General features: G+C 38.2%; 1 protein-coding gene across 1 annotated transcript in view; it reads left to right on the top strand.

Annotated features, from left to right (window-relative positions):
• The window catches only part of LOC138157760 (EGF-like and EMI domain-containing protein 1), a 697,376-nt gene that overhangs the window by 563,429 nt on the left and 120,344 nt on the right, over positions 1 to 13,603 (top strand). The window contains exon 15 of the mRNA XM_069083541.1: positions 307 to 441. Coding sequence (XP_068939642.1) covers positions 307 to 441 — 135 coding nt within the window. The remainder of the gene's footprint in view (positions 1 to 306; positions 442 to 13,603) is intronic.

A 13,603-nucleotide genomic window follows, 5' to 3' on the forward strand; every position in this document is an offset into this window, starting at 1 on the left:
CCACTATGCCCTTAAAGCATTCTAATGATAGGCACCCGGTGAGCACGCTGAGGTGGAATTGCAATCCCAGTCACACTAAAGCTTTTTAAGTAGTTCAGGCTTCACTGTTCACATCGGGTTGCCAAAAAGAAAATGAATTGCCTGATTTGAAAAGACATTTTTTCCCTATTGTTTTTGGCAGATAGGATGATCCCCTTGTTTTCCCCCTATAATCAGGCACTGCAGAGCGTCAGGCCTGTGTGCTAACAATTTAAACTAGGGAAAACTGAGTTTGCAGGTGACCAATTTGCTTCAATCTGCTTGCAGCTTGTCCCAAGGGAGCCTATGGAGCTGGCTGCTCTTCCGAATGTCGGTGTATGGAGGAGAATACCCTGGAATGCAATGCCAAAAATGGTTCTTGCACCTGCAAATCTGGTTACCAAGGCAACAGATGCCAGGAAGGTATAATCCAATGACCACTTCCTTTCTTCTCATTATTAACATTGCTTTCCATTTTGTCAAATACTCCATGGTCATTTATTAGTTAATCTACTTGTATCCCCAGGAGGTGAGTCCACATCACAAATCCCCCATGTACATGTAAGGAAATGGGACATGGACCAATGAACTAATTACCCTCATCTTCACAGTCTCTGGTGCTAGGTAGTGCTAGGTAAGCTTTAGCAATGCAAGAAAGATCAAATTTCAGGGTATCTCACACTAAGAAGATTTAGGTGAAATGATCACTCCATTGTATACTAAGCAGTTAAGAGAACCTTGAGCTGATTACCATCCAGGCTCTAAAAAACCATTTGTCTAATGGAAAGAACATCCATTCCAGAAGATCTGAGTCACAGACTTCTAACCAGAGAAGAAGAATGAGGGTTACAAATTGGTCAGGATGATTGTTCTTTTTGAAGCATGCACCTGTTACATAAATATTTGTGATCAAAATGCATAGAGAATATTGGACAGACAACTAGTCAAAGTGATCTGAAGGCATGTGAAGTGGTGGGGACAACAGAATTTGATTTTAGCACTGGGTCTTGGAAAGTCAGAGGATCTGAGTCTAAGAGTTCATCTTGACCTTGTTAACTGGCCAAGTCTCTTACTTAACTTTGCTCATCCATAAGAAGAGGAGATTTGACCCAATCATCTCTAATGCTTCTTCCATCTCCTTTTCCTGGGTGAGGGATACGTACATGGAGGGCATGCTGTGGTCTGCATTAGAAGCTTGGTTTAATTATGTCTCTAGCTTATTAAAGATATAGATAGTTACTTAATATGTGGCTTCATTGGCATGGGGCAACTCCCTTTTCCAAGAAGATTAATACAATCTTAGAATATATCTGGGACAGTATGAGGTTAAATGACCTGCCTAGAGTCACACAGACTTTATTTGTCAGAGGCAAGACTTGAACCCAGATATTTCTATGATGTTGTGAAATAAAGGGCTTTAAAGGGTGATTTATAAAACCAAGGGATCTTGGGTTTAGAGCTGGAAGGTACCTCATAGGCTGTGGAGCCCAATGCTCTCGTTTTACAAAATAGGAAATTGAGCCCCAGGCAGGTTCCATAACTTACCCAGGGTGACACAGGTAACAAATAGTAGGTTCACGATTCAAAATCAGGTTCCCCAACTCTAAATCTTGCATGCTTTCCACTGTGCCAAAATGGGTTAGCTCATTACCTTTTATGTAGCAGTTAGGTAGCTCCCTCCTTACATGGAATGCTGTGCCTAGAGTCCAGAAGACCTGAGTTCAAATGTGCATTCAAATACTAACTGTGTGACCCTGTACAAGTCACTTAACCTATGTTTGCCTCAGTTTTCTCATCTGTACAATGGGAATAATAATAGCATCCTTTCTCCCAGTGTTATTGTGAGAATCAAATGAGATAATAATTATAAATTGTTTCACACAGTGCTTCACACATAGTAAATATGATATGAATGTTAACTGCTGCTGCTATTATTATTATTATTATTATTAGTGATTATTATTGATTGGGCCAAATTTTTCAAACCCAGGAAAATGCAGTTGTCTTTTAGGAGACAAATGGGGAATAGGAAGAGTCTTTCTACCGTTAGACCTATTTCTATTCTGTGGGCTCATTTCTGAAAGCTGCCTTGAATACCTTTATATTACTCATGTCTCTCTTAAAATAATTTAGCATTTAGTTGGATTTCACAGAAAGGCTATTTTTTTTTCTGGTCCTGGCTGAAAATTGCCACATCCCTGCTCCAAATTGCCCTGTGACCATACAACTGGATAAAGTCAACAGCAATGTCCGATCTCCATGGAGACAGGCGCCATTGAAGTGAATGAGAATTGACAGAACCCTGGAAGAAACTGGTTCAAATACCACCTCAGGCCTATCGACTGTGTAACCTGGGAAAAAATCACTTAATCCCTTTGAGCCTCAGTCTCCTTTTCTCTAAAAATGGGATTAATAATAACTTCTACTCCACATCATCATATAAGGCTCAAATGAGATTATGTATCTAATGTTCTTTGGAATGCTCTACAATTGATTATCAGCTAACCATATGGCATTTGAGTGTAAATGGTACAAAAAGTCGCTCTATCTCTAACACATACTGGTTGTATGTCTCTGGGCAAGTCACTTCATTTCTCAATGACTCCAGGCAATGCCTCCCCAATATGCTTCTATATACATTCCACATACACACAGATACACACAGACACACACACATTTACGTACATGTTACTTGATAGCTGAAACTTGTCTATTTTTTTTCCAAAGAGACAGGGAAGACAAGGTCATGGAAGAGAAGTAAGAAAAAATAAAGTTTTAACACTTAGATTCTGCATTTTCTGTGAGGCCCATTGACTTAACCTTCTAATGCTAGGAATTGGTTCCCAGGCATCAGAGACAGTTTTTTTCCCAGTGGTGAAATCATACTTTGGAAGAAAAGGGATGGAAGGTGGAAACCATACCCCTAGGTAAATATAATTTATTCTGATAACATTTCCTTAAAATAGCTGCTGAATAAACAAGACTGGGAGCTACCTCTACTATTCCCACTGTGATGGAAAAGAAGTTGAAGGTCTATGTAAATCAGCCAAGTAGAGAGGTCACCGTAATCTCTGGAAAACATATTATTTTTCAATCAGATAACTTTGCCCAATTCTGATATTTTTGTCTAAGCACAAAATGAAATTATGAATAAGACTGGCACTGGTGAATGAGTTAGCCATGATTGGCAGTTGAAATCAAGGGGAAAGGGCTATTGAGGAGTTTTTACCTGATGAAAGCCAGGACTTGTTGTTTTCTTGAGGGTTATATGTATTTTTTAAAGAAACAAAATAACCTTTATTGTTCCAAGCCTCAGAGATCCCTCTCAAATTCTGAAGGTGGGAGCCAGTGTCTCTCCCTCTCATGTATTGTTAATTAAAGATCTCAAATTGTTTCAGGGACACTAATGAAGCAGAGCTTTCCATCAGCACCACTCAGGTTGGAAAGTGCTGTTACAAATTACTTTGAACAGCAGAATATCCTGTTTCTTCCACCAATCTATTAGATGACAAAAAAACAATCAATGGCCTGGCCTTGTTTTCTACAGCATGTAGCCTGGGATATTTTGGGCTGACTGTAATCAAAGCTGTGACTGCGGCCGGGCACCTTGTGATACAGGGACAGTCCAATGTCAACATAAGCATGGCAAAGCTGGACTTCCCTTGGCTGAAGGTGGGCCCCATGCTGCTCAGCTAGGGAGTTTTGTGCATTTCATGTGCAGAATTTGGGGGCCCTTTTACGAAAAACCAGTTAAATTTTGCAGAGATGCTGAATGGACAGGGCTGGACATAGGTTCATTGTATTTATTCAGAACCATGTAGTGCTAAGGCCCATCACCAAAGGATTTTGTTGGCTTGAGTCTCCTTATTACCATCTTTCTCTGCCCAGGAATTGCTTGCATTGGGATTCTAATTCAGGTGAAGATTTTGGTTTTAAAAATGGCAACAATGACAACAGAAAACTTCCAATTCATTGGTCTCAGTTTTCTTGAACCTGAACTAGGTGGTCTCTGCATTTCATCTCTTCTACCTCCTGTTAATTTATGATAGAAAGAACCATCCAGTATAGCAGCCTATCATTTCTCTGCCCAAGGCACCTGTATGCAATGATCCTATAGTAGAAATCATTTTGTGGTGGCAATCACTGGGGTCTGAGGACCCCTGAACTCTCAAAAAGGAAACGAGGACCAGGAAAACAGTCCAAAGCACCACCCCACTGGGACTACTTCCAAAATGGTATTTCCTGAGTTTGCAGCCCAAATTAGGTGGCATTTGAAGCTCTCATTCTATTCAACTCCTTCCTGAGATAACTATAAAAGTTGTTTTCACTGGTAGTCTTAAGAAACCACTTTTTTAAAAGGTATTTTCAGCAAAAATATCAGTTTCTGTATCTGTTTTTTCCAAAGTGACAAGATATAGTAGCATGTTGATTTCTACAGGGAATTTGGAAGGAAAAAGCTAGAAATCCTTAGAGACTACAAGAATATTTTTTCTTCCCTCCTCAGATTTCAACATGCTGAGATACACATGCATTTATGGTGTTATATAAACATATATACCTATTACCATATATTATTGTACTTGTTACTATATGTGTATATATGTATATATGTGTGTATATGTATCTTCCAATTCCCTCAAGTCATAGCAGAAATCTGTGCTTGTCTTGAGATTATAACACAAATTTGCATTTCTTTTACCTTTCCTTTTTATTTCTCAAGACTGCTCCCAAAGACTCTGGGGAGCTGAGTACCAACTCTCCTGTAGACACTTTGAAAATGGAGGTCAGTGCAACAAAGAGATGGGGCTTTGTGACTGCCTTCGAGGGCACACTGGAAAATCCTGTTCTTTGTCTAACTAATCAAAATGGACGGGCCCACCAAAGAAAGTCAAAAAAGACATCAGTCTTATAATTGATTAAAAAACAACTTTTCAGTTGTTTTATGAGCTGCTGCTATGATAGATCATACTAATTAGGTTATAGTGGGAGACACTTGAAAGAACTTTCTAGCCTGGATTTATAGTTCTTCTTTTAAAAAAATGTTAAACTAATAAAAAGTAATAAGCTAAACAAAGAAGTTTCCTAACAGAGTGGACATATAATACCTCCATCTGCTTTTCTTATGGACAGCCTGATAAACCCCAGAATGCCTAACTGGACACCATCTTATTGCTGAAGAGGCTTCAGTTCAACTCTAAAGGTGGGAGCATTGGGAGCCTTTGGACATGTAAAAGAGACAGATCAGCGCACCCTGCCCCTGATTAGTGAGTAGATGGTCCTGTTTAACAATCAGAAAGACCTAGTTTGGGGTCCTTCTTCCTCTTACTCATCCAGACTTCCTGGATAAGTCACTTAACTTCAACAGTATTCAAGGTCATGTTCCAAGATTGTAAGTTATGGAGAAGGTGTTGAACTGTACTGGTAGAGGAAGTTTGCTTATTATGAACTAGTCATCTCAAAGAATTCACTGGCCTGGTCCCATCCCATCCCAATTAGTGGTGATATTCAAATAAAAGTAAAATCACAGCATAGTATTCAGGGCATTGTATCTAGATTTAAAAGTTTTGGGTCCGCATACTGCCTCTGGCCTTGAATTCTTTCCTTAACTTGGCCTCAGTTTTCTCATCTATAAAGAGGGAGTGGGGTAGAGAAGGTAGCTAGGTGATGTAGTGGACAGAGTGCTGGCCCTGGAGTTATTAAGATCTGAGTTCAAATCTGGCCCCAGACACTTACTAGCTGTGTGACTCTGGGCAAGTCACTTAAATTCTGTTTGCTTTGATCCGCTGGAGACTGAAATAGCAAACCACTCCAGTATCATTGCCAAGAAAACCTCATGGACAGTACTGGCATGCTACAGTCCACAAGGTCATGAGGAGTCAAACACATCTGAATGACTGAATAACCACAAGGACTAGATTGGACTCAGATCCTTCCAAGCTCTGGAGCTATGAGACTTTAATCACATGAATAAATATTTACCATGTATCTCCAGGGGCCAGAGCATCGTGTTAGGAGTCAGGTGCTGTAGAAGGGAGCTGCAGAATGTAGGTAATTCCATTCAATTCAACACATATTCATTAAATGTCTGGTTACTAGGGACAAAAATGACAGAGATCCTACCCTCAAGGAATTTACATTCTTCAGGGAAATATATATCTATGCAGCATCTATCCAATTAAGAAGATATGAAGGATATTAAAAATCATATCAAATAAAACTTCAAGAGAAATCATGCTGGTGATTGTGAAGGAGAGAAGATGTCAGAAAAACTCTTGAGCAGGCAATGGAACCTGAGATAGGCTTTGGAAAAATATGCAGATTAGATGAAGCAGCAGAGAAAGCTTTCTCAGAGAGAGAATGCATTTTGAACATGGATAACCCAATGTGTAAATGTATGGAGGTGGGAAATCAAGATGCTGATTATTCATATGAAAGATAAAGTCGAAGGGATTGATAAAATGGAGAAGGAGAAAGGGGAAGACGAGTAAAAGAAAGAAGAAAAGGAGAAGCTGCCTTTAGTGTTTTAGGGCTTGCAAAATTTCTTTTATAATGCTTTATTTAGTACCATATTTTTCCTCATGTAAAAACAATTTTTAACATTTGTTTTTCTAACTTTGAGTTCCAAATTCCCTTCTTTCCTCCCTCCCTCATTCAGAAGGCAAGCAATTTGATATAGGTTATACATGTGTAGTCATGCAAAACATATCCATAATAGTCATGTTGTGAAAGAAAACATAGACAAGAAAAAAAAGGTCAAGAAAAATAAAGTAAAAAAAATCTGCTTCAATCTGTATTCAGACACTATCAGTTCTTTGTCTGGAGATGGAGAGCATTGTTCATCACAAGTCCTTCAGAGTTGTCTTGGATCATTATATTCCTGAGATTAGCCAAATCAGTCACAGCTGATCTTCTTACTATATTGCTTTTACTTTGTACACAGTACATTTACTTTGCATCTGCTCATGTAAGTCTTTCCAGGTTTTTCTGAGAGTATCCTGTTTATGGCTTGCTGAATTTCTTATAGAAATTACTTAGTTTGTTCCTCTTCCCCATGAGGTAGATAATATAATGCCCATTTTATTTTTTTTTGTTTTTATTCATTTTAAATTTAAATACAAAATGAGAAAAGAAAAAAAAAGAACATTGCCACGTATACAGCAGAAGATATATTAATGTTAATTTTTAACTCTTTCTCCTCCATTTTTTCTGATGAAGAAAATGAAGCCCAAGGAATTTGCAAGTCTTTTATATGATGCCATGAATGTACTACAATTAGCAAGTCAGTTTGACTTGAAATAAGCAAGACATGAAAGTAAGAATGTGGAATACATAGGAAAGGGGTGTGGGAGTCAGATTATGAGGGGAGGTAGCATGTCAAACTGGATTGTATCCTATTGGTAATGGAGCGATAGATGATTTTTGAATAGAGAGGTGACCTGATTAACTTTGTATTTTAGGATATTCTTAGAATTTGACAGCTGTAAAGATAGATTAGAAAATAGAGGTACATATGGGAGAACCAATTAGAAGGCTATTTCAGTAGTCCAAAGAGGAGGTAATATTGGCCTGAAGTAAGCTAGAGGCTGTGTGAGTGTAGACAAAGATATTATGAAGGTGGGATGGACAAGACTTGGAAAATGATTTTATGCGGGGTTGGAAGATGAGGGAAGATGTAAAGACTCCAAAAGCATAAGCCTAGAAGACTAATGAGATGGTGCTTCTCTCAGCTAAAATGCGTAAAATTGGAAGAGGAATGGGCTTGATGGGAAACATGCTGAATGTCACTTGGGAGATGTCCTGTAATCCCCCTCCTTAAGGAACCTACTGACGAGAAAGCATGACTAATGGAGGTGACAAAGCATTGGCCATTGACCATAAATTAAACTGTGAGTTGAGTTTTCTGTGGCCAGGTATCATTAAAAAAAAACCCTGCATGTATATGTATATATATATATATATATACACACATATATATGTATACACACACACACACACACACACACACACACACACACACACACACACATATATATATATATATATATATATATAGGGGTACTTTACTAGTCATCTGATCATATCTGAAAGGGTACGATGTTTGCCCCAAGGATAGACCTGAACCTAGATTGATAGGTTAGTTAATACATGCTCAATCATATGTGGTTTTTTTTTTTCTGTAGGTAACTGAATGGCTTGAGTTTGTATCTGTCATTCTGGCCCTGTTGACAAGCACTTAGAACAGAGTAAAAGTTGTCCAGACCTATAATTAGCCAGCCCTGATATTTTTCAACTTTGCTTGCTTTTTCAGACTCATCTTTTAAAGAAATTTAAAGGTACAAATATCCATGTGTCAAAGGTATTTGAGTTAGCTTTCAACAGTAAAGATACATTTGCAAGGGTTGGACCCTTAGCTCTATGGGAGAAAATACTAAATAGGCTGCACTTTTCAGTGAGCATGTCTTAACTGTGTTCTAAATGTGTGATGCAAACATTTTGTTGATGGCACTATTAAGGATAATAGAAGTCCTATGATTTTTGTGTATCCTCTCCCATTCTCAGGACTTAAAGCATATTTTGTAATAATTGTTCATAATTATAAAATGCTTTCAGTTTTGCCAAATGCTTTGCAAAAATTATCTCAGTTGACCCTTGAAACAACCCTAAGTGGTAGATGCTATTAAGATTCCCATTTTACAGATAAGGAAACTGAGGCTAAGAGAAGTTAAGTAACTTGTCTAAAGGTTAATATTGCCCAGAGCCATGGAGCTTGTTTGTGATGTGGGATGCAAACTTAGATTTCCGAGACTCCCAACTGTCCTAAGAAAGACATGGTAATAGGCAATAGGGTCCTAACTTATTAATAGCAAAATTTTCCCCTTTACAAATATATTTCCATCATGACAGGACAGAAAGAGATTTTAGGGTCCCCAAATCTAACTCTAGTGTACAGAATGTATCTTTCAAAAATTCAAGTTACGTGTTTATATCTGCATTTATACACACACACACACACGCACAAGTTCTGTAATCACTATAATGTGATACTTAGAAAAATGAATGAGTCTAAACTATCAGACTCATTTAAAATACATCACGCATAACTCACCAAGAATGCGCGCGGCATTTTAAAAGAGGCCTCTATTTGATGATAGCACATAGCATTTTTCTAAACATCCTGTTATGGTGCTTACATAATTTAAAAACCTAGTTATGCTGCATAATGAACTGTAAAAAAACTGATGGGTTATAAGGGATAATATGTTTTAGCATAGAGAACAGATGAAAAGCTGCTCCTGAAGATATCGGCTTTTACATAAACACTAGTGTTCCAAAGATAGAAATAGAAAGATTTGGGGAAGGGGAAAAATGGGGAGGATCCCTCCCAGACAGGGAAATCCATGGGCTACCAGTGGTTCTTTGGAGAGGGGGACAAAGGTTAAAATGAGACATCCCTAAATAATAATGCTTTCTGTTGGCCAGTGTGTCTTTGGAAATACCATTAAAAATAACACTAAGAACAATAAGCAAATACCAATTCTATATTTTGATGTACACCTGTTGCCTTTGGTTTAGTTTTCTGTGGCCACAGGAAACTGAAAAGGCAGCCATGGTGAAGTGTATTGAGAGTCAGTCACTGGGCCGAAAGACCTGTGTAGAAATTGTACTTCTGACACATACAGACTATTTGACCATGGGCAAAAAAGAACAAAAGAAGGATGGAAGGAAAGAAGGAAAGGATGGAAGGAAATGGGGAAGGATGGAAGGAAGGAAGGAAGGAAGGAAGGAAGGAAGGAAGGAAGGAAGGAAAGAAGGAAGGAAAGAAATATGAGAGAAAATTCCATACTCTCTATGCTGGTGAAATAATGGACCCCTTCTACATGGATAGAAACATATGTCCATGCATGCATACATATAGATACATAAATAAATAGGAGGATTGATGTATGGATATAGAGAGAGATAGGTAGATTGGCAAATAAGTGGAAGGATGGATAGATATAAATGGATAGTTGCAGATAGATGGCAGATTAGAGAGATAAATATGTAGAGAGAGAAAATTGTAGAAGGATCTCTTTCATGTACAGATGAATGCAAACAAAATAAATTAATAGATCAATGATAAAGTAAGTAGACAGATTAGTAGGATAGATAGATAGATAGATAGATAGATAGATAGATAGATAGATAGATAGATAGATAGATAGATAGATAGATAGATAGATGATGGATAGATAGATAGATGATGAATAGATAGATAGATAGATAGATAGATAGACAGACAGATAGATAGATGAATTTTAAATAAAATATCTCCCACCTTCAAAGAGTTACTTTCTAAAGGATGACCACTAAGATGCCTATTTCTAACTTCTATGTTCAGAAGTGATGAGTTTTGGAATGTTAGAACAGTATATATTGTAACATCCCAATGCATTGCACAAATATTATATATCATCAGTAAGAAAAGCATTGTACACTAACAGGTGTTACGATTCAGACATATGTCTGTCATCAGCAGGTCCATGTGGCTGGTCGTTCCAGCAGACACACAAGTACTTTGTTGTATCGCCTACTTTGAATGTATTCTTGAAGACATATTAGTTGGACAATCTGGACTTCTTACAGAGACTGTATGGGCCAAGTCCTATTTATAGAAGTTTATTTTCATCCCCATATGATTACCTGAATCTAATAGTGATATTGATGATATGATGATGAGAAACAGCATTTTATGTGAGAGCTTTTGATTTTAAAATGGCCTTTAGATACATGACCTCATCTGATTAAAAAAAAACCCTAGAAGCCAAACATTATAGATATTTGAGTAAACCAGCAGAGAAGCAAGGGCATTCAAGTAGAATTATAAGTCAGGATTTGAACCCAGATCTCAATGAACCAAATCCAGCAATATATCCACTATGTTATATTGTTTGTCTTGGGACATTAAATAATAACTAATCAAAAGGAAGACTTTTTTATGTCCTTTGTCTTTTGCTAAGTTTGGTTATAAACATATAACCAGCTTGAACATTTTTATTTAATTGGAAAGGCCAATCAAATACTCAACTATGTTGATTTTCACTGAAATAACAAATTGTTTGAAGGGGGTCATCACTCTAGTCCAAGTCATTATTTTTTTTTTAATGGGTAAATCATTTGTATCTATAGACAGACTCTAAACGTATGTGTGTGACTGAGGTAATGAGCCCAATCTATTTGGACCATCTGCTTCTTTCTGAAATATTCACCTTGAAGGAAAACTGTTGGCAATGTGCAGTGGAATCCTGCCTAGCCGCCTCTGGCCTGATTCTCATCTCTTCCCTGATTCCTGAAGCTTGGCTCTTTCTTGTCACTCTCTTCTATAAAAGCACGGCCCTTATCTAAGTCAGGGCAAAGAAAGAATGCATGTCACAAACTTGCAGAACAACAATTAAGAGTCTAATCAGGTCCTGCTGCCCTAGCCTCAACGGCATACAGGAAGTGAGATGGAGGAAAATTCATCTCCATCCCGGCACGAATGGGAAATCTGATTTTCAAAGTTGCTGTAAGATAAATTGTATTTAAATAATACATCTCCCATTCACTCCAGCAGTGAGACACATTCCCCTTACCAATCTGGTTCCCAGCAGGTAGTCCAGTCTGATGAAGTATCAGCAAAATGTCAGCTCCTGCTGAGAGGAACGACGGAGTGGAGACAGGGAGTGGTGACAGGCCTTTCAAAAAGCTATTATACAAATTCACATTTTCAAATAAGGATGTGTAAGCGTATGCATGTACATATGCATAGATATGACATAAGCATTCATTGTTCGATTAGCCACATGAATGGATGGAAGCTTTGGTACAAGAAATGCAAAGCTGCCAGTCTTGGCACATTTGGTTTTGAAGTCAGATTTATCTCACTAGTTGTGTTTTTGCTTAACTAATATTCAAATTAGCCTGTACTTACCGCCAGGAAGACCTGGGTACAAATCCTGCCTCTGAAATTTACTAGTCGTGTGAGACCCTGAGTAAGTCATTCAACCTTGAAAGGTCCCAGGGAAAATGGTGAGTACCAACATTCCTCTAGGATTGTAAATTAGAGAAGAGGTGTTTATCTTCCTTGATCAAAGGACTTTCCTTACTAATAACATGGTATCTCTAGAGTACTACCCAAGCCCTGGCCTGGCACTGAAGCCACCTTCCTGGTTTCCAAACTTCCTCTTGCCCCTGGCTACTTCACCTGTGGCCTCTTAGAACACAGCATTACCACCTGCCTTGTACTCAGGGGAGGACCCAGAACAGTGTAAGCTTTCACCTCTCTCCACTGACTTCTCTTCAAAGACTGATATCCAGGGTAGCTCAGTGAATAGAGCACTGGTCCTAGAATCAGGATCTGAGTTCAAATTTTGTCTCAGACACTTAACACTTACTAGCTGTGTGACCTTGGACAAATCATTTAACCCCAATTGCCCTTCCTTCCCCCTTCCAAATTAAATTAAATTAAATTTTTAAAAAAGACTGATATCCTGCCTATACTCCTTTACCAATTGTTAGCATCCTATCCCATTGTCCTCTCCCCATCCTGGTGATACTGAATTCCTGGCTTTTAATATCCAAACCTCTCTTCCTATGCCTAACTCCCTGCTCATTCAGACCTGTTCATCTTAACCCTGCTTCTCAATGTGCCATTGCAGACTCTTTGACCCTTCTATTGTGCTTTCTGGAATCACTGATTAATAATTGACATATTTACTTTCACCTTAAATCTCCTCCTTTTTAATTCCTTTCATTTTCTTATAACCAGTGATACTTGGTTCCCTCCTGATAACACCATCTCCCCTCCCCCACCCTTTCCAGTAATGGCTATACTTTTTCTTATTTCCCTACTTACTGGTCTTGGTGAAGCATTTGGAATATACCTTGCTCCTCATTGCCACTAACAGACTTCTCTTCTATCATCATTTGTCAATAACATCCCCTCCTTTAAGATTCATGTTATCTAAATTTATCACCCAATGCAGATCCTGGGACCTGTCAATATTGGCAACATTCTCCATCCTTCCTCAATTAGTTCAATGGTTGGCTCATAGTTCCTTTCTAAACCTTACCTCCTCCCCTCAGACTAGAGATCTCCAACATACCTATGAAAGCTTCCTCAACAATGCTAATCTCCCAGTTCTCCAATCTACTCACTTCCCATGACATATTTCTCCACCCCAGCTATACAAATGGTCCTATCTTTAATCTTGGAATTACCCACAAATGTTCCATTTTCTATTAATGAACTCCAAAATTCCTTTACCTAATGAAAAACTTGTATATTTCTATTATTTAATATATCTTAACAACCCATAACCACATTTCTCCTTGTCACACTTAGAGCCAATAACCACAGTTGTTATTGTGCACTCACTAGACTATAATCTCCTCCTTTCTGTATCTCAGCCCTTTGGTGAATTAATTCCACTTGCTACTGTCCTCTACTCTTTAATACTTTGCTACCATGTCCTATCCCTGATCATGTTAGAAGCTGTGTGAGTGTAGAAAATGATGTTACAAAGGTAGGATTGTCAAGATTTGGAAACTGATTTTATGTGGGGAT

Source organism: Petaurus breviceps, unplaced genomic scaffold (assembly GCF_028583685.1).
Source record: "Petaurus breviceps papuanus isolate PSGF00001 unplaced genomic scaffold, PetGlider_PUasm1.0 173, whole genome shotgun sequence".
NCBI lineage: Eukaryota > Metazoa > Chordata > Mammalia > Diprotodontia > Petauridae > Petaurus > Petaurus breviceps.